The following is a 21,735-nucleotide window of genomic DNA, read 5'->3' as shown; positions in this document are numbered from 1 at the left end:
TGTTTCTTTCTGAGTATTCATCTGTATAAGCTTCATGAAAGGAGGTCGTCGCTTTTTATCATTCTGCAGTTCTCTCAAAATAGAAGAGGATAATTTAGCCCTCAGTGCAATGCTCAAATGTGTGTTTGCTTCAGAGGATCAGTCACTGCAGGAAAAAAGTTTTAACTGTAGTTATAATTGACAGAAGTTTTTTCTCAGAGTTTAACACCTATCACAATAAAGACAGAGTACTTCATGTAACTAAAAAGAGGAAAGCAGCAGCAGGACAGGTTGAAGGCTGGCATGAGCCTGATTTGTTTCAGACCCAAACAATTGGAAAATTGTGCTGATATGTTAAAAGGCAAATGTGGGTACACTTTTATTTACTTTTTAGCAGTATGAAGCAGCAGCTTGTATTTAAAAAAAAAAAGTAATTCAAATTCTGGTCAATGTCATGAGTCAAAGAGCTAGAAACAAAATAATTCTTTAAAAGTCCTATGAGACTATTCTGCTCTAGTGGAGGTGTTACCTGGCTAAACAACAATCTGCTGCTCCTGCCAGGCATTTGTGTGGTTTTGTAAGGTGGTTACACACATTGTGACAGTGTTAGAAGGGTGAAATTGCACATCTTTTTACTAGACTTGCCTATGAAATGTTCTAACTAGTCTTTCCGTGCTGGGTGGGTTATCAGTATTAGACTTGAGTTAAAAGATCACAATTTCTAGGCAGTTCATTCTAAGTCAACACTGCACTTTTTAACTTGCAACCCTCTTTCATATATGTAAAAGTTTGTGTATTATTTTAGGAAAAAATAATTATATATGAATATAGATTTTTCAAATGCAGGTAGCGTGGCACTGTATTTTTGGTATCACCAATTGCTCTTCCTCCTGTCCCTCAAGAGTTCACCTGTCTGAATAGAGCACTATATGGTGTCACAGTTAATACAGTATTGAATTCACCTCTGAAATGTTTGCCTGGAATGAAGAGTGGATGTACCCATGTGTTAGAATGTTTTATTCTGCATTCTTATTTTAAAGGGGTTTCTATTTTACATGCAGCTGTTCAAATGTGCTATTCCCACTTCTGTTATTTGACACGGAGAGCTACACATTCACTTGGCTATCCATGAATAATATATCAAGAAGTAAAATTCATACTTACTGTGTAATGCAGATAGGCAAGTAAATATTTGTCATGTCTGGCACAGTTAGTATTTTGTGCTGAGTTTTTTGTAAGCTTGTTATTCCTCTTTTTGATGAGACTGCATTTAGGCTAATCATAACCATAAAGTAGTTTTGGAAGATGTTATCAGCATTTCTAAAAGATTCAAAAATTATGAAAACATGTTGTGCAACACCTATTTTTGAAATGTAGATCTCTCCATCTGTTTCTTTAGAAATCAGCAATTACTTGCCTGGTGAATCCACTCTGGAAAGTAACCATCAGCAGAAAGCTCCTCTGCCTGCAAAGCCTAACAACTACTGTTGCCTGTGCTAGTGGTTGAACACTAGCCTTGCTCTTCACGAGGGCGGTGGGGCCAGATGTCCTGCACTGCTCTGATACAAAGCTTTGCATCTCTGCTTGAACACTCTCATTGAAAGTGACAGTTTTGAGACTCTCAGAAATGGCATTCATGCAACAACTGTCCTTGGGGATGTATCCCAGGTTGTAGAAGGCAGGAATCAAGGAATAAGTCAGGTTCATTCTTTAAACTCACAAGACTAATCTTTCCATTATGAAGGTTGCAAGGTCAATTTTTTCCAGGTCAGTCTTCTTTTCCCTTATTCTTTATATGATGAAACACTTTCAGAGAAACAGTGGAAAATTTCAGTCCTAAATACAAAAGGACAAAAGCCAAAGGGGTAAATCTGACAAAAAGCAAAATGCAAACAGGAGAGCATTTGTGATTCTTCCACTCCTGCTGAGATGACTAAAAAGCCATGTATTAACTTCAATATGAATTAATAACTCATCTGAACCCTATGATCTAAACCAATCTGCAAGACAAGAAATGCAGAAATCTTCCATAAAGCTTCTCACTTCTGGTGGATTTGTTAAGCAGCCATGGTCCAAGACATTCATTTATACTGTAAGGACAGCCTGCTTTGCAATTTCTGTCCAACCTGCTGCTGCAGAATCAGGAGATACACATTTATTTTCCTAGCAAGACTAAAGTAAGGAGACTCTCCTTTACAAATAACAATACTATTATTTTGTATATAGTTTTTCTTAAGTTATACTGTTTTCTTCAGTGTTCTTTGAACATATGTGGGCATCTGAATTTGCAACTGTGAAGATGCTCTTAATCAAAGAATAACTTTTTAGGGAGTCTTGATACTTGAATGTCTGAGATTCAGACGTCCCAACTGAATCCTTCATGTTTCCTAGAGATGTAACACTTCCTCAAAGACTTAATCTGAACAATGGAAAACTCTGTTGGGTTAATGTTTGCTTTTCTCTCCCTTAACCTGGAAATGACAAATTCCAAACTGCAGTGCTGTGTTTCCTTTCTTACCACACCTGCTGCTGATGAATGTGAGAGCAAATGGGCAATGCTGAATGCCTGCTACCTTCCTGCCAATTCTGGCTTCTGTGCTTCTTCAGAACTGCTTACTAATCCTTATTTACCAACAATCCTTGCTTATCTATGCTGTGTAATCTCACAGGACTGTGCTTGTGTCCAACACTGAGGGCAAGCACTCTTGCTCCAGGGTCCTGCTTCGCTGGCTTTCTGCTTCTCTTTACTGCAATCTTCCTCTTGCATCCCTTCATCTTTCTTTCCCTTGTGTGAAGATGATTTGCCTGCAATTGCACCTTGGGAGGGAGAAACACGTTTTGGTTGGCATAAAACTTGGTTGATTAAAAGGCTGTAGTTCCAAACAAGTCGTCTTCACCTCGTCTCCCGTCATTTTCCAGGACAATCTGCGTAAAAAGGATGATCGGATTGAAGAATTGGAAGAGGCACTCAGAGAAAGTGTTCAGATAACTGCAGAGCGGGAAATGGTGCTAGCACAAGAGGAGTCAGCCAGGATCAATGCTGAGAAACAGGTCTGCAATCTTGTAAAGTCACTGGTAGTTCTCTTAGGAAAGTAACCAGACAGTGAAGTGCTGTTTTCCCTGCTTTACTGCGAAACACAGCTGGTTTTCTTTGGTGATCCTGTATCTCTGTTCCAACATTAAGTAACAGAACTCTTAAAGTCTGCAAAGCCTTCATGATAAATGGTATTTCATAGGTAAGATTTTCTTGGAATTAAAATTAAATATAAGGTATCCTGAGCTTTAAAATATTGTTTTAAGTAGTAACTCTTCTGATCTGTCTTGCCTGTCAAAGCTGTCTTCCTATGTGTGAGCATACTTAGGTTAACTGAGATGTTCATTGAATGTGCTTAAAGATAATGATTTCTATTAGTGTAGTTGTGTTTGTGGACCACAGTCTGGTTACACTTGCAAAACAACAGGATAAAGAGGTAAATCCCTTGACTTGAGCCAAGCACACACACAGAAATACACACTTGTGCCGAAGCCACAAGTATAAACTTTTATACATCAATTGATTCTGTGCCACTGATTCTGAAGAATCACACAGATGCCTGATTGTAACTCACGTAAGTAATCCTTGAGAATAGCATAAGTAGTGAATAAATCCATGACATTTTGATAAAGCTTTTGAAGCAGAAGCTGAACCTGTCACTCTTACTGTGCTTTTTGTGAGCCTCTTCAGTATTTTTCACTATTCCTTACTTGACAATAATTAGCAAACAGGAACATTTTGTCAGTTGTATTTCAATAGAGGGATCTCCTCCTCTTTGTTCTTTACTTAACAACAGTTCTAAGTGCACTTTAAAATGTTTTAAGAGGTTTTTTTCTAGCATGTATTTTTATGTCACAGACTTTAATGAAAAAGAAGATATAAATATCTTAGTAATAATCCGAGTTTTCAAGAAGAAAGCAACTGTTTCTCTTCAGGCTAGAGTCAAGCTCAGCTGTTTGCTGATAGACATATTGAGGATAATTCTGGTTGCTGTATCCTAAGATCCTAGACAGTGTTATGAAATTCGCTTTCAAGAATGCCTTTTTTCCAGATTTCTTGTAGCCTTTAAAAAATTGCATGAAATAGAAATGCTGAAAGGGTAGTGAACACCACATCAAAGATTAGAGCTCCTTGAAAGGATAACGAGTATTTGACAACGGATTAGGTTCTATGATGAGGCACAAAAGCCATCAAAGTAGTTTGTGATTTGATGCCTAGGATGTCATAATGTTTTAATTTATCGGTCACAAGACAAAGTGACCATTCTTATGTTCTTGAGCACCTAGAAGCTGATGAATAAAGAGTTGGAATTGGGTGGGCAACCTAAAGGCGGGGAAATGCACAGTCTGAAGGTCAATGAGCCATAAGGGTTAGTGGGAGAGATTGAGAGGAGAGGAAGAGAGCCAAGACAAGTAAAATTTGTGGGTAAATATTGCTGGAATATGGTAGGCAACAGTACCATGAAAAAGAAATTAATTTGGATGTAGTGGTGCATACAGAAATGGGGAGGAGAAAGAAGGATGGGTTGAAAGCAGCAGTATTGGAAGAGGGAAAAGTCGGCATCTGTGCAATGACAGCAGTGTCTCGCTCCAACCGAAGAACTAAACTGCCAGTTCTGACAAGTTATAGTTTTTAAAATATGAGCAACCAGTCAGCACAAAGGAAAAGGAACTGGTGTGTCTTGTTCCAGTCAGCACTGGGAGACCAGCTGTGCCCCATTTTGTCCAATAGGATTTTGTTTTGGCGTCAGTTAAATGCAGTCAGGTAATAGAGTGTTGGCAAGTAGCTGTTTTTTCAAGGTGAGGAGGAGACTTCCCTTCAAATGTTTTTCAGTTCATATTCCTTCAATTACTTTTGAAGAATGCCCTCTTTGTTTTATTATGTTTTGTATAAGTTCTTTGTAGAATCATGAAAGACACCCTTGGTTGACTTAGAGTTTTAAAATGCAATGATCTGTGTTCTATACACTACCAATGGCAAATCCTTTGACTTTCACAAACATTCTTAGCCCAAGTGTGAGTAATATGTGTGATTTTTAAAATGTTAATGTTGTTCTAACTGATTATAATTTGCTTTTAATTGCATGCTTTTTCTTTCCTCTCTTTTGTTTATCTTGCTTTCTACCATTTTGCCACTTCACTGCCTGTCTGAAGCTGTTTAATGAATCAGTGCATGAGATCAACCATTTTGGCTTTAGGTGGTTCAAGGTATGAGGACATCTCATTTGTGTGTTCCTCTGCCCCAGTATTTCATGTTGTTATTGTAGCCTTGTGTTGTGTGATCCTGCCCTCCATTATCTCCTGGTGTGTGGTGTCGTGCTGTTTTATAGGCCTCAGATTTGAATTACAGCCTCCACGAAGCCACCCTGGATTTCGTGGTTCTCAGATATCTGTTATAGATTAAAATCATGCTCTCTTTAATCCAGTGTTTGAAAATATCCTGTCAGTGTGTATTAACTGTGACAGTGGGTTCACTGTGTTAATACACAATCTGTGTATGCAAGATGCCTCCAGCTGACTGAAGCTTTCTGTTTATTTCAGGATTTTAGACCTGTTCTTTCTTTCATCTTTCACAAAAATGAAATCAGGCATTTCCTGCTGGGAGCAGTGCACCCATTGAATTGGGCATAGTTGTATTATCCTTACTGATCTGTGTCACAAAAATCCCTGCCATACAGAAAGCAGATGAGGCAGTCTTGCACAGATGTAAAAACTTGAAAGTTCTTCAAGTTCTTTCTTTCTAATAATACTCACCTTGGTTTTGTTGGTGCACCTGTATGAATCCTGTTATTGTGACTTCCTTACAACTGTGGGGTTATGTACCACTGTGGCTGATCCCTCTAGTTCAGCCCTCTAGGTGGGAGATCAGAAGGTGTATGGAGACTTCTTTTTAAGTGCTCCCCATAAGGCTGAAGTTAGGATTAGTTGGATAAACACTTCCATCATAAGGTTCTTTTTGTTAGAAATGGCAAAACCAAATGTAGATTCAGGAACTGTTTCTGCATTAACCAAATCTGAGTTTATTTTAGAAAAGCTGTCGTTATGTTCCTCAAGGGGGAAGAAAGAATTAAATATAAGGGGGTTTTTCTGCTCAAAGATACGACGTTAGTTTTACTTCCCTGGGAAAAACTGGTGGAGGTCATCTTTGACAAGAGGCCTTGTCTTGCTCACAGTTGTTCTTTTGCTGTCCTGGTGCATCGTACCATCCCTTCTCCTGCAGCAGAAAGCAGGATGTTATCCTTTGGATGGATTTATTCATAATTATTTATTCACCATTCCCAGAACAATGCTGGAAAAGCGTTTCAGTCCTCATGAAAGAATGAGGCCCTTTATATGAAATAAAGTGAAACAGAAGTTCAGGTTCTGTGATTCAGTGTCAATCAGTAATGAGCGACAGGTTCTTTTCTCAAGCACAATATTAGGATTACTTGCATTTTGAGCCTTCCTCTTTGAAGGGCATAGTTCACTAATGTGTTCTCATTAAGATCCTTAATGCCTTCCCTCCCTTTGCTCACTTTTATCCCCATACTGCAGTGCACATCCCTTCAGTTTTCCCAGCCTAGGTCTTTCTGAGGCTCTGTTGTGAAATGGAGCAGTGACCTAATTCATGAAACTGCTATCTCATTTTTTGAAGGAATTTTTTCATGTGAACCAATTCACTGACCTGGTTCAGGGATCCCCATGCAGAACTTGGGGGACATCTGAGGAAGCACTGACCTGTGGGGGCAGGACTGAGAAGTGGAGGCAGGAATTGCTTAGTGTTATTACTAAAAATATCTTTACCAGAAATGGTTATTGCATCCTTTACAGTAGGCTACTGTTTCTATGAGTGAGGTGGTGCTTTGCCTGACCACAACATACATTTCTCTATCTAATTTTATTTCCTTCAGATTTGAAAAGCAGAAGGTTTTAGAAATTTAAATAGTATTTTTGCTTATAGTAGTGCAGCTCTGTTCTCTCATGGATATCAACTCCTGCTTAAATGCACTCTTTCTACAGTGTCAGCTAACATCTAATTCCTTGCCCTAAAATTATATGGTAAATAAACACAAAAAATGGCCATTACCTGTTCATTCTTTCCTTCTTAAGTAGCTACTTAAACTGAAATTTTTAAGTTGGCAGTCTGATCTTGATACCTTCCATCAACCTTTTTTGAAGTTATGGTTCTCGGTGGGACATTTAAATGAGGTTAAGTATGTAGACCTGTAAACAGCTATATCAGTGTTCATACACTGTGTCTTTTTATCCTGCACAGGACAGGTTTTTCTGCTTTGCTTTTTGAGGAAAAAAATAAAAGATTGAATATTGTAAAAGTAATGTATTGTTTAAATGTATTTTCCTATGCTAATTCCTTTCTCCCACTGTCTCTATAAATTATTTCAGGACATATTATTTCAGGTACATATTACGTGTAAAATATTTCAGTAACAAGACTCTATCGCATATGCCACCTTCAAAATTTGTATCTATTTATTAAGGAAAAATAAATATTAAATAGGTTAATAACTCAAGTAGAACCTTCACAGTTCACTCCTTTTTCATAATCTCCTGTTTCCCTGTTGTAAATACAAGGTCAGCAGAGGTTTGAATGTAGAGTACAGCCTCCAAGAGTCTTACCTGTAAGTTACTGCACAGAAATTCTTACCAGGTATTGAATGATACCTATCATTTGCACTTCCACCATTCTGGTTGTGCTTTAACTTTTTAGCTGTGTTATTTAGATTGCATTTCCTTGTTAGAATAGAAATTACATTTACAACACATTTATCATATTGAACCCTATCCTATCAGGTACCTTCTAAAAATGCAAAATAAATTAAAAAATATACCTTTTTTTGCTGAGCATTCTGTTACTGAAATAGATTTGAAATATTTTCTTACGTATGTTGAGCAATGGAATTATTTCACAGCACAAATTCTGACACATTAGGTTACTTCCTACAAGTCCCTGTAAATGGAAAATATAAAATGGAATTTCTCATGAACCACTTACCTATGGGTGTTTTCTGAGCACTGTAGAAATGTCAGAATTCTGACTGGTCTGTAACACATGCTGAAAAGTTTCCTTTTAATGAATGTTTTTGTCTCTTCTGTATTTCCTTATGAGGAGTTTGATAAACCAAGAGATTGGAGATCAAGGCAGTAATCCAGGGTATGGTTTGGAGGTGAAGGTGCTGGAGCCTCATTGCTTCCCACAGGTTTTTCTAAGCAGTTTACATTTTCTTCGGCTGAACTTCTCTTAAATATTTTCTGCAAAGCTCTTTCCTGTAAAAGTCTGCCAAACTCATTTTGGGTTTGAGTGTATGTATATATATGTACATGTACAAAGTAATGTGTGTATTTGGTTCATATTAAGTAAAGTTCTGTGCAAAAAACTTACATTTTAGTTTCTTTCACTGATACAGATGTTTTAAGAGCTTTGTAAGTCAGTGTCAGCCTGAAGCATAGACTTACCATTGTTTTTCAAGAGATCTATTTTTTCTAGCCTTTTGTCTGATTCTGTTCCTTTGGTTAGAGAAGGCATTTTGCATGGCTAAAGTTGACTGTGTCCTTGTCAAGGAATATGTTTGCAGTAATTTTTAGCAATTATGCATCTCCCTAAAGTTACTTCTTTTCCCCAAGTATTTAAATGGATTACATAACCTCTTCCTTTAAAAATATGCAGATTTGTACTGAGTCACGCTCCCTCCATGGGAGAAGGTAATTTGATATGTAATTCCTGCATTTTCAGTAATGTACCTTTTAAGAAGTGTAACAGTGGAATTTTTTCTTAGTTGTGTTCAGCTGTGCCAAGTTGGGGGCTTGGTTTTTTTTGTCTCCAGATGGGAAGAATGAATAGGGAAGGAAATGATGAATAGAAAATAATGCCCAAAGCCTTTGAGACAGAGATTTTTTTCTAACGTTATAGAGGAAAAACTTTCTAAATCTTTTAAAATCATAGAATTGTTTAGGTTGGAAAAGACCTCTAAGATCATCGAGTCCAACCATTAACCCAGCACTGCCAAGCCCACCACTAAAGCATGTCTCTAAGCACCACATCTACCTGTCTTTTAAATTCCTTCAGGGATGGTGACTTTGTTTTTGTTTCATTTGTTGCTCTCATTTAAGGTTGCAAAATAGTCAAAATTTGATGACTTTCAAGAGAATTGGGGACACTGAAAGGATAATTAACCTCTGTGCAAAATATACATTGAGCATTTCTCCATGTAAGTCACCTTTTCATTTAATGAAATGAGAAATACTGATGGAAACCATTATATATAAATTTGGTGCAAATGCTGACTTTAAGATCCTTTTGTCTGGATTTTTATCCCTTTTTATTGTTTAATAGATAAATACCAATTTCACATTATGCCTTTTATTATAGTCGAGTACTCCAGACAAAGGTCTATCTTGGCATCTCTCTGACTGTTATGTTATTTTTTCAAGCACCTACCTCTAGACAGTATTTTATTTATGGTGGCTCAGGAGAAAATCAAATTCTTGCAGATTTGGTTACATTAATGCTTGCTTGAAATTGTAAGACCCAAGCAAATATTTGTGTTAATATTTGTTTAAGCTAGTGCTGTGCTTTTCTCATTTTAAATTTCCTTTCCAGTTGCATTGTTTAACTGTGATCTTAAATGCAAGTGTGATACAATAGTACATAGATGAGTGCATTAGAAAAGTTAATTAGGCTTCAACATTAGATTCATAAATTGAAAAACATATACTCTTTTTCTGACATAATTGATTTTTTTTCCCCAAATCCATGAAGTACGAGAAAAGAAATTGTATTCCTTCCTGTACCTTTCTCCTATACAGAAAAACACAGAAAAATGACAAACTTCAGGTTCATTAAACTGAGGATGCCCTTCTTTTGAAATGTTTCATATTCACACAAAAGCTTCCAGACTTTGCTGTACTGCTGTTTACCATTGGATTCCTTCAAACCCTTCACTGAAGTTCAGCCTGGGTTCCATGTAGTGGAATTGCTTTTTATTTATTGTGGTTAGGTTCTGCTGTTTGCTTTCTGTTAACTACAATGCTAAAGATTTGCTTCCACGAGTTCATAGAGGTGGAAACTTTCCTGAGCTTGCCAGCGAGACTGTGCTTCTTCAGTTAGCCACGTGTTCAACCTTCACATGGCAATGCATGTGCTTTCATATATTTGTGTTCATGATCCTTAATGTCTTTTGGGAAAAGGGTGTTAAAGTTGTATGTGGAATTAGCATAACGTTTTTCACTCCTTGTAGTGAGTTAATACATCATCCCAGAATTTTTCTCTTTGCAGAATCAATCTATGCTATATAAATTGACAGTCTTTGCTGTGCTATGTAGCACAGCATTAAATATTTACTTTGAATATTATTCAGTTATGTCTAAACTGTCTGCCATAGTGACATATCCTGGTTAACCTAAAACTGTCTAAAATGCAGCAAAATGGAAATCAGCATAGTCTACAGAGGGCTGGTAAAAAAGTGCTGAAATCCCTGGGCAATTAGTATGAATTCTACCTTAGCAGCAGTCACAGGGTAGATGTAACCTAAGAAAGGGCACGTTAATTTGAAGATGGCCACGTTTAGAGTTGTAGCTGGAGTATCCTGGGTTATCCATAGTTCTAGAGAACTTTGTTTGGATGTAATAAATTGTGCTAAATTAGGGTGTGCAGGGCTGTGCTTAATGTGCTATATCCTAGTGTCTCTGCCTCTGTAGAGATTTTTAGAAGGTGATCAAAATCCGGATTTTTTTTCAAGATTGTGTACTGTGATTGCTGCTGTGTTCCCAAAGAGTGGGAGAGACTCATTGCTAGCCATGGAAGATAAACACAAGACAGTTTCTTAAGACTATAGGTCAATGTAAAGTGAAACAGGACAGCTTCCTTTGGTATGGTTGCTAGGGTTGAAAAGCATAATGAGAATGTTTTGTTGGATAATGGTTTCACTTGAGGGAAATGGAGAAATAGAGTTGTAACTTGTTACAGTTGTCAGATACCAGTGACTAAAACAGATTTCTTTCCTCAATAGAAATCAGAATTCAGTTTTCAATTTTTTTTTCCCAGGCCTGACTCAAATATTTCCTATGTGTTAAGCAGGGACAAGAGCTCTTGTCCCAGCAGTAGGCTGTTGCTTATTTGTATGGGTTATGGCCCACATTTAGGAAATGCAACTGTCAAAGCTACCTCCAAACATCCTAACAGAACACAGCTGTGACTTATGGAGTCCTGAAGTCTGGCAGCTCAGAAGTTTTCTCTTTTCCAAACATCTGTGAATCCTGATTCCTCTTTCTTCATACAAAAGCTCAGTGCTCCCAGAGTATGAGCAAAAGCACTCAATTGATACTCAAGTAATGCACCCCTTGACAGAGACTCCTTTGTTAATGTTTCTGTGGCTTCTGCAGGAGTAACATGGTAATGTCAGATACCTGATCAGTCCAGTATTAGTGCTCCTCATTGCCCAGAGCCATCTGTGGAGACAGTAAGGAGCAATACAGAGCAGTAACTCCTCTTCATTATCAGATTCTTTTTTTATAATGGAAGTTTTTGTTGAGACCAGCTCATGGAAATAAGAGACATCAGCTGTTTAAGTATCTCACTTTCACAGAGATAAGAAAAATTGCATTCATCTGCAGTATCCTGCAGGTTTTCAGACCATAGGCTTTTGTTCTCTCTCTTTATCTTTTCCCTCTCCTTTTTCTCTTTTAATAATGTAAGAGCAGAACAGTGGCACCAGCCCTGTTAAGCCACCAAGACACTCTATTTTATTAGGGATGCTGAGTGTACAAAATCCTAACTGTCTAAAAACCAAAGGCACAAAGACTCAAGAAAGCCACATGCTAATATAAAGAAATACAGATTTCATCCCTAAAATTACTACTGTATATTACAGATAATCAAAAGATCCTGCCATTTATCTGGAGAGCTGATAATCCACCAGCCATTTTCACAGCTTCAACACTCCCTCCCTTCTTTGCTGTGAACAAAACAAAACTCCTTCTCAGTGTGCAGTCTGCCACAGTCCTCTACTGCTGTACACAGCTGACCTTGCCAAAAGGGGTTCTGTAAATCTTGCATCCTCTTTGAGGTGGGGCTAAATGTGATGTATAGAAACATCTTCATTATTGCACACTATTCTGCTGTGTTTGTTTCTGAGTGTCTTTAGGTAGGATCTCCAACTAAGGAATTCCGAGTCGTGAAGAAAAAAGGAGTTTTTCACTTGTCTGCACAGGATCTTATGGCAATTTTCGTTAACAGCGACCACACAGAACAAGTGAAGCAGTTATATAGGGTGTTATGTATAGTGTAGGGAAGAACACTGTCTTTTAGGTGAACTGCTTTTCACTTAGTGTATCTTTATAGTGCCTGCAATCACAGAATAAAGAGGGAGGTAAAGGATCTAATCTCCCTATGTATCTGCTTCAGAAGGATCAGTGGTGGTCACATTGTCATGGTGGAGAGGCCAGAAGCCAGGATGCATTGTCCTCTGTCCACCCACAGGTATGTGCATACTGTGCACTGGTGGTGAATAAGAGGGGGGTGAATTGAATCCAGAGCTCCAACCTGTGTGGTGGGGCAGAGCCATTCTGCTTCACACCCTTCTGCTGCCAGTGGGGCAGAGCTTGCAGCTGCTCTCTTGATTGAGGACTGTCCTTACCTCACAAATCAGAAATAACATTTTAATGTTGCTGAGGGAGAGGAAGATTTTTCTTGTTATTTGTTTACTGATTTCTCTCATTTTTCTTCAATATTTTTAGTTCTCAAAAAGCTGTGCCTAACAGCTTTCCCAGTGTCTATAGGAATTTGAAAGTTGTTCCCTCAATTCAGAATAGCCAAGAATTTAGTTAAGTGTCTTGGATATAGTCTTTAAGAGTACCTTAAAGCCATCCTACTGCTTTAACGAAAATGGGGCTATGATGAAACCATAATTCATTTCCCTCTTATTTTGTGTAAAGGTTTATTAGCTTGTGATTTAAGCAAACCATCTGGTCCTGCTGGCAGTCCAAGTTATGTCAGACTCAATGCTTTCTCCCTTGTAATATGTTACTTGAGGCAGTTAAATTACATGCTTAAGTCCCAAGTCTGGCCTGTGCTTTTTCCATGTCTTAACATCTGTTCTAGGAAATTTTTCTGGGATCCAAACAAGTTTACACTGAGCCAGAACTCTTGTCTTTGTCTTTCTTTTCATGTCTATTTCTTTTCATTTTCTGAAGTCTAATCGGTAAAACTAAGTAAAAGATAATGCAGAAATTTGCAGTCCCTTTATCATTTCAGCAATGTACACAATGAAATGAAAAATAGTTTCAAAACTCAGAAGCAGTAGAAAAGTAGGAGACTGTCTGAGAGAGTGACACTTTGAGAAATGTTTATTATTTTTTTCAGTCCTTGTAACATTCTTTCTACTGACTTTTAATTGCAAGACTTTTTGTTTTGCTGGCCTAGTTAGTTTTGGGCAAAAGTACAGATTTCTAGTACATTTTGTCTTGTAATGCTAATTTCTTGTTTATACAAGAGAGGTCTATGTTTAGAAAGCCAATAATTTTAAATATACAAGTTAGCCTGCTGAGGTGGTTTTGAAATGAAGCTCTCTAGTGATTGATTTATACAATGATCGTGGAAAATGACTTGTTTGTGTTGGTATTTGTATCTGTATTCTCTAAAATTGCATCATTTTGTATTCTACATGGAACTTTTGAGACACAATAATTGTGTCTCAATCCCATAGCCTGCTATGTCTGTATGTATATTGAAAGAACTAGAATTTCTTTCCTTCAGTGAGAAACATAAAAATGTGTCTGTTTCCAGGCACATAATTAAACAATTCCCATATTTTGCTACACCTAAATTGTGGTATTTCCAGTTTAGGTGTAGGTTTCTTAGTGAAACAGTCAAATTCCTTTGCCATGCCCTCTGAGAATTTTGATTATGCATTGATGTGTAATCTTTTGTGCCTAATCAAAAGAAAAAAATTATGAGGAAGGAAAAATAACAAGACTAATAGATGCCTTGGACTATCTGGATGGTTGGAACTTCAATTTAGAGTGGATGTAGGGAAGAAGTTCTTTACAATGAACATGGTGAGACATTGGAACAGATTGCCCTGAGAAGCTGTGGATGTCACATCATTGGAAGTGTTCAAGGTTGGGTTGAATGGGGCTTTGAGTAACCTAATCTAGTGAAAGGCATGACAGGAGTGTTGGCCTAGGTGGTATTTAAAGGTCTCTTCCAGCCCAGACAAAGCATTCTATGAAAAAATGAAAAATAAAAAAGCTATGCAGTCTTTTCTGCAAAGATTGCTAATCTACAGGTGAGGAAAAGCCTTCTCTAACATTAACATAAAATATCTTTTATGTAGTGTACCAGTGATTTGCTGTCTTTTATAAAGGTTATTCAAGCCAATCATATACATATGAACTTTGGGTACATTTATGTCCTGTCACTTGAGACTGGAAACATTTCTTTTGTGGTGTCTGTGGAGGGCATTCTTTAGCCTTTTCCTCATTCATGGTAAACACGTAGCATATAAACATGGATTGCAGGGGTCACCATTTCAGAACAGATCCTCTGCCTCTTCAGGTGTTTTTTCAAGTGTGTAGCATTTTACTCTTTTTTTTCTCCATGCTGATGATTTTGTCCATTGCCTCTTTATAGTTGCACTGTACTGATGTAAGGAATTACATTGTATTCCCAGCATTCATGATGCATTTGTTACTTGGATGATGACCCAAAATTGCTCTGCTTCTTTGAGCAGAAAATTAGACTCCAGAACTATCTTCCTGAGAGGGAAGCCTTTTTCGATTTCCAGTGCAGTAGAAAAGATATCTTCAGGTGATCCTTCATCACTGGGGAAAGTTCACAATGGAATGGAAAAAGGTAGCTGCCACTACATTGTAATTTAAACAGACTGAAGTGTTTGGGGATGCTGAGGCTCCACTAACTTGTCTATCTTGTGCCTTAGGTACTGCAGTCTTTGTCAGTAATCATTCCAAGGGCTAATCCAGTGATTAGTAGGATTTTCAGACTCAGTAATATTTTGCATATCCAGTCCCTTTCTCAGTTTTGCTGTCTTTTTACTGGCTTTTGGGGAACTTGACCAAGCTCTTTGCAAGTCCTTGGCTTCACATTACCCAATGACCAGAAAAGTTTACTGGAACAACTACATATTTGGAGTTAATGTGGTATCTACATGTCTGTGCAAAAGCCTGTTTTTTGATTTAGAGTTACATCAGAGGAGCCTGAAATTACAGTTTGTAGGAACAGGGATGTTAAGATGGTAGATAGGCTTCTGAAAAGGGCTTCATTTTTTTTTGTCATTAGATCCAAATACATGGTAGATAAACTTCTCCTGTTGTATTGATGTTTCTCTCTGTCTTGATTTCATGCTTCCTAAGGAAGGAGATGTAATACTATGTAAAAAATTTGTCCTATCTTGATATTTCCCTTTTCTGCTACTGTGAATACTGGTCTAACTGACATACTTTGCCCTCTTTCACATAGTTTGTTCAGTCTCCTGGGAGCTCTATCCTGTAATGGAAACTTATTTCAGCTTGATGTTCTTCCTTAAGGATAAGCTGCCACCTGGTTATGTCATGTCACTTAAGGCCCCAAAGCAATGAAAAAATAGTCTCCATTCAAGTTCTCTGCTCAGAATACATGAAGACCTTTCTGGCCTGTCTACAGAGAACTGAATCATGGCTAAGTCACAGATAGTCAAAGATATACTTTGCTTTGTATGCTGTCATTTGAGCAAAGAGAAAGGAGGAGCAAGAGTGCACTCTTCACGCCTTCTGAGATGGAGACTTTCTAGTTATAGCTGGCAGGGCACAAGCTTACCTGCAGTTAAACTGCAAATGTCAACAGCATGTCTCTGAAAATGTCTCAGCATGCCAAGAACTCTGGTTTTGGCAAATATTTATTCTTTATTATACAATTAGCTGCTCTCAGGGAAAAAAAAATCAAGGGTAGATTTGAAGTTTTTTTATATAGGCTAAATTAGATGTGCTTTGCAAGCAGTTTGCTTCTAGTGAGTATTCCTGTATCATTTCTCACAGGGCTGCTTACTGGGACATGTACAGACAGGTCTGCACTAAGATTCATAAGCTGCCAAATAAAATGTTTTGTTTTGTAGAAGTTTAATTGAAACAGACCCATGGAATATCTATAACCTGATGAACCTGAACAATGAAGTCTTTACTGTGAATGCAGTCATCACTGTTTTGGTGAACTTTGTCTTTAGTAAATTGCGTGACAAATGGTACTTGCTGGAGAGGATGGAAGGTAATGACAGTTCTGTAAACTAAGTTGTTGGCACAGTTTAAAAGCTCCTTGCATTCCAGCCGTTCCTAATACGTGATTAGATCAATTCTCCGTTAGCCTGCAAAAATAGAGAATACAACCTTAGAATTAAAAGAGTTAGCAAACAGAGCAACGAGAAAAAGATTAAGTACCTGCAATAACCACCACTACAAAGTACTCCTGCAGAGTTAGCCTTTGCCACCTCTCACTGGGAGCCTTGGCCTAGACATCAGTCTGCTTGTGTCTTCTTACCAGCACAGAGTTGTCACGCTACGGATCTACATCGAGCAAAGCAGTCCTTCAGTGTCAGCATCACAGACCCTGATGGCTGGGAAGGGAGGGAAGGATGTCAGAAATATTTCAGACCTGATTGCAGAGAAGATGCTGCTTCACAGATTGTTTTATCTTGGCAGCTGACAAATTGACACAGGCCGTTTTGATTGTTGCAGTTGGCTGGGGGCTTGTTGATTTGAGGTGGTTTTCTGTTATAAGCTAAAGGGTTTATAGTTGGCATACCTTTTTCTTCTAAGTTTAAAGGGAAATGTTTATGTGGGTAATTCTGATCTACTCAAAGGAAGCAGAAGCTGATATTCTAGAAGCTGATGCACAAGTACACCTTTACTTCCCCACCACGTTGTGACTTTTCTCTTTCTAAGAACCAGTTTCCATCCTAGGAGTATTTTTGCTATTCATTATTTCTGCAGTTCTTCTTTGCATTCTTTTCTAATGTATTTTCTCTATTTCATTTTATGGAGTTTTCTCTTTCTTTTAAAAATTGACAGTTTCTGATCTTGTTTTGCACACTAATAAAACAGGGAAAGTTTGGTTAATATATCCATGGTCACCAGTTTGGATTCTGTGTCACTGAAATTCTGCTTTAGTCTGTTGATTGTGAGATGAATTTTTCGTTGTACATCTTGAATAGTTTTTGATAATCACATATTTTAATTTATTCTTTTTTTTTTAGTTTGCTGAGCACAAGAAGAATCCTTTTGGCAGCTGTATTTGGGTGGAAGTAGATAGGCTTTCTGCAGTAAACACTGCACAATGTCTGTGCTAGATTTTTATAAATCTGCTAATTCTGAATTGCAATTTTTCATGCTCTGTCACTGATTGAGGATGAAAACCAATCTTATTATCCATTTTAGCTCTGCCTTTAGGAGTACAGGATTTATTAAAGTATGTTACATACCTTCCCTCCTCCAGCACTTACATAGCAAATGACATGCCCAACTCCTTTTATGAAAACATGTAATTAGAAATTTGGCTTAATATAATTTCAATGATTCACTTCCAGGATGGATCACAAGTTGCTTGTTATACAGGGGTATAAAGGCAATGCAGTGCTGTGTTGTCATACTAAATTTATACGAATGTTTGATTATGTGCATCAGTAGCATCTGAGCTTCTCCCATTTGAAGCACATTATAAAACTGGTTAGGAACACTTGGTTGTGATAGGAAGAGAAAACCTGTTTTGAAGAAGTCAGTGAAAGTAATGTGTTATAAAATTATATAAAATATATAAAATTATAAAAGCACATCCAGAGGTTTTTGAATGCTACATATAGTTAGACTTAAGCATTTATTGTGGTTTTGCATGTTAATTATCATAAATTTTAGCCGAGACAGAACTTGTTCCAAGTGCAAAACAAAAGTACTGTTCATCTGTGTAAAATCTATGCTAGACTTTATAATCATGTTAATTCTGAATCTTTCCTAATTTGCTGGAGATATCAGCAATGTTCTGCTGTACTTCTCTGCCATCAGCAACTCTTTGAATGTCTTATGTTGCTAAATCACAACATGTGCCTATAAGCATTGTTCAAATGGTATTTTGAGGGAAGTAGCCTTACTTACATCTTCATGGGAACCCAGTCCTCTCCCTGTTTTGGAAACAGTACCTTTATTCTTAAAGTGCATATGTAGTTTCTCTTTAGACATCATTTACAATGGAAGTTTTTTATTGTTTTGGTGTATTATCAATGTGTTTCATTTAATACCTTGCCTTTCTGTGGGCTAATTTTAACATATACAGGTCATCCTCTTATCCTTGGGGTACGTTTTCTAAAACAGAACCACAGAAGAGTTGAAGATTTCTATTGTAATAGTAACATTCCAGTGACCAAACTAATTTAATTCACAGGCTGTAATGTTGCTTCAGTCACGTACAGACATACTGTCCACAGCACTAGATGGTGCTTCCAGCCTACAGAAGTGTTGTGCAGCATACATGCACTGGTAACCTGTGTGCTCCAATTTAGTTGTGACATTTAGTAAAGTCCAGTTGATCACATGACACTATTTTTCTCTCCTCCTATCTGCTCCAAAAATGTTTTAGGTAGAAGAGCTGATGATGGCCATGGAGAAGGTTAAGCAGGAGCTGGAGTCAATGAAAGCAAAATTGTCCTCTACACAACAGTCTTTGGCTGAGAAGGAAACCCATTTGACCAACCTACGAGCTGAAAGAAGGAAACATTTGGAGGAAGTCCTGGAAATGAAGTAAGTGTCTTCTTTCATTATTTGTAGGCATGTTTTATTGATATCTCTGAATTCCTTTCTGATCCCTGGTGTTCTAAAGACAGCCACTGCATGAACATTACAGATCTGACTGATCTGTAATTGGTTGAGCCTTCAGAATTTACTTCTGAACATGACTGTCACACTTCCACTAGAGGTCAAAACCATTTCTTCCTTGTGATTGTTCACAGTAGACTACTATTATTTGCACAACAGCATCTTCAGAGGTCCTTCAAACAACTATTGGGACTCAATTATTTTATTAATGTGTCATCTTGCTTTGAGCAGCCTATAAGTAAGGTTAGGTGCAAGTCAGTATAGCAAATGACAAAAAAAATAAGAGGGAAGAGATAAACATAATGTCAGGTGTTTGTAATGGTAAAATCAGACTGCAGAGGTCTGTTCTGCTCAAGTATTTTTCAAACTAATGTGGATGGTTCATTAACACTGGAATAATTTGAAGCTCTCTATCAGTCAGAATTCTCTCATCATCTTTGCATAAGAAGACCTGAATAAAACTGAACTTTGAGGAGGTAGGGACAAGTGAGGAATTAGACTTCTAAGGCTTAAATACTTCCTAATTTCTGACTGTGCATTATAGATAAATAGTTATCCTTAGTTTAGGGAGACATGAATCCGTTTAGTGCAATGATGGATAGTGCTGCCAGCAGTTCATTAGAAACACTTTCAGTTGTTTAGCCAGCCCTGAAGAGAAGGAACATTTTTATTGGCAGGACCAGCAGTGGTTCCTCCACTGTGGTTTTGTGAGCCATTATTTATTTATTTAACTATTCTACGCTGGTCTCTTTCCTTTCCTTTTTTTTTTTTTTTTTTTAATGAAAGGATAGAAAAACAGCTGTTACAAAATGGAAAGAGGTGGCTTAGATCTTGAAATTCTAACTTAGGAGTGCTGTATAAAGTGAGCCAAGCCTCCCCAGCTTCATATTCTGCTACAACAGTCTGATCTAGACCTGGCGTAAGGATGTTGGAAGACTACAGTACTTAAAAGCCACACTTTGTATTTTTAATAAAAAATTTTATTGAGCTATAAATTTGACTGCCTTGAGAGTTGGGGGGGGTGGGGGGTGGGAAGAATAGCTCTTAAGGTGATGTGGGAATCCAAAGCAACTGGAGATGTATCCCATATCCAATCACTTGACAGCATTTTCTTCTGCCAAACTGCTCTGCCAAACCTTCTCATTAAAATATACACATAGTGTACAGTATATCCTGAAATGTATTTGGAATTGTGTAGATCCTTTAATATAACTACTCACTTCTAAATGATGACCTCTCTTAGCTGTGTAAGTTATTGTTGGAAAGTCGTTGTACTGAAATGTAGTATCAGGAACTGCATGAACTGGTAGATCCATTGTACCTCAGAAGGAAGAAGAATGCTGGAGAGAATGGTAATGCTGTCAGCACATGGAGAGAAAGATGGAAAAAACATTATGTTTGTATAGTTAACTAGCTGAGTGTGTTTTAGTCATAGCTGTTCTGTCTTAAAGTTCTATAAAGCTGCCAAAGGCATCCAAACTTCAAAAACTGACCCTCACCATGAGGTTCTGTTGCAAACAAGTCTCTGCTGAGGACTCCCAGTCAATTAAATATCTTATTTTTATATACAGAAACTCCAGTATATTCTTCATTGCCCTGCTTTCCCAGCCTATGCCTTTTATGAAAACCATTCTTGTTTTCTGTTTTCTAGTTTTCCAAAAAGTTTCTCATGTTGTTAAAGTATTTCCTACTATTTCAGCTCAAAAAATAACAGTAATTGAATGAGTGGTCAATTTTGTGAAGCAATTCGCTGCTTTTAGTGTTCTTAACAAAAAACAATAGCTATTGTACAGATAGTGTTCAAAGATACAGTTTTATTTCCCAGGTTGTAGGGCATGCTTTACTGGGAAAAGTTTGAGGTGCTCAAAAGCAGCACTGATTAAATTTGAGATTTGATAGAGGAGCAGATTTAACAGGCTGGGCCCTGGAGTCAGCTAGTGGGGCTGGGGAACAGACAAGAAAAATAGCTTAGGAAGTGCAGCTTTAGGATATTCTAGATATGGACTGAAAGAAAGTGTTAAAGCAACAAGGGGACTCCAGAAAGTTACCTTTGGGTTTTGATGGGAAGTTGTTAGATATTATGTTAGTGAAAATATATGTTTAAAATACTGTTTCTTAGAGTAGAACTTGTGTTTACTACTGACTCTGTAACCCTGAGAAGATCATTTCACACTCCTTAGGGAATACTGTGGCACTAGAGTAGCTCAAGTGTGAATTATTCCAAGCAAGAAATTTCAATCCTTAAAGAAATACTATGTATTTGGAAGCCCTCTTCCTTTAAGTCTAATATTTTCATTTTCCTTTAAAAAAACTTCATTGCAAATAATTATGAGAGAGGTAGATAATGGTCTCTATTTATATCACCAAACCCGATCTACTGTAAAGAAATACTAGTGAACTGCTAGGATTTTTGTTTTGTTATGTTTTCTTTAAGAAGTTCTAATGTTTCCATCATTCACAGCAAATCTTTTAAATTAGGCAGGAATAAAGTGCTGTCTACAGAGAAATCTCTGTTCTTTGTCCCGTAAAAACCTGCTTAGACTGAGCTGAGTTATAAACTGTTGAAAATCACCAGTTTTCCTTTCCTTTTTTTTTTCTCCTGGTGTTGTCAGCAAATTTTGGCAGTGTGTGAAAATAACCGAGCACAAACAGTCTAATCTGAGGCCGAACTCATGCAATTGCCAAATCTGGAGCAGCGGACACTGCACTTATAGGGAAGGGGAACAGACACTGTGTCTGCATGGAAAGAGGGAATTTTTTATTTATTTATATTTTTTTTTTTACTAGGCAGGGCTTTTGTTATGGTCAGAAGGACCAGAAGGTTCTTCCTAATCATCTGCTTTAGGATTGAAAAGTCCCAGTTGGAGCATTTCTCAA

At 37.5% G+C, this 21,735-nt stretch overlaps 1 protein-coding gene across 14 annotated transcripts in view; it reads left to right on the top strand.

The window, feature by feature from the left end:
- The window catches only part of ERC1 (ELKS/RAB6-interacting/CAST family member 1), a 273,988-nt gene that overhangs the window by 159,343 nt on the left and 92,910 nt on the right, over nt 1-21,735 (top strand). For 9 of the 14 annotated variants that reach the window (XR_010430601.1, XM_064654578.1, XM_064654576.1 and 6 more), the window contains 2 exons: nt 2,899-3,030; nt 18,623-18,783. Coding sequence is in view for 10 of the 14 variants with exons in the window: in XM_064654578.1 (XP_064510648.1) it covers nt 2,899-3,030; nt 18,623-18,783 (293 nt within the window). In the remaining 4 variants the exon portion in view is untranslated. The remainder of the gene's footprint in view (nt 1-2,898; nt 3,031-18,622; nt 18,784-21,735) is intronic. The other 5 variants (XR_010430603.1, XR_010430602.1, XR_010430600.1 and 2 more) reach the window with 1 other exon arrangement.

The sequence above is a fragment of the Pseudopipra pipra genome, chromosome 5 (assembly GCF_036250125.1).
Source record: "Pseudopipra pipra isolate bDixPip1 chromosome 5, bDixPip1.hap1, whole genome shotgun sequence".
NCBI lineage: Eukaryota > Metazoa > Chordata > Aves > Passeriformes > Pipridae > Pseudopipra > Pseudopipra pipra.
This window is presented reverse-complemented; position numbering and strand designations above follow the sequence as displayed.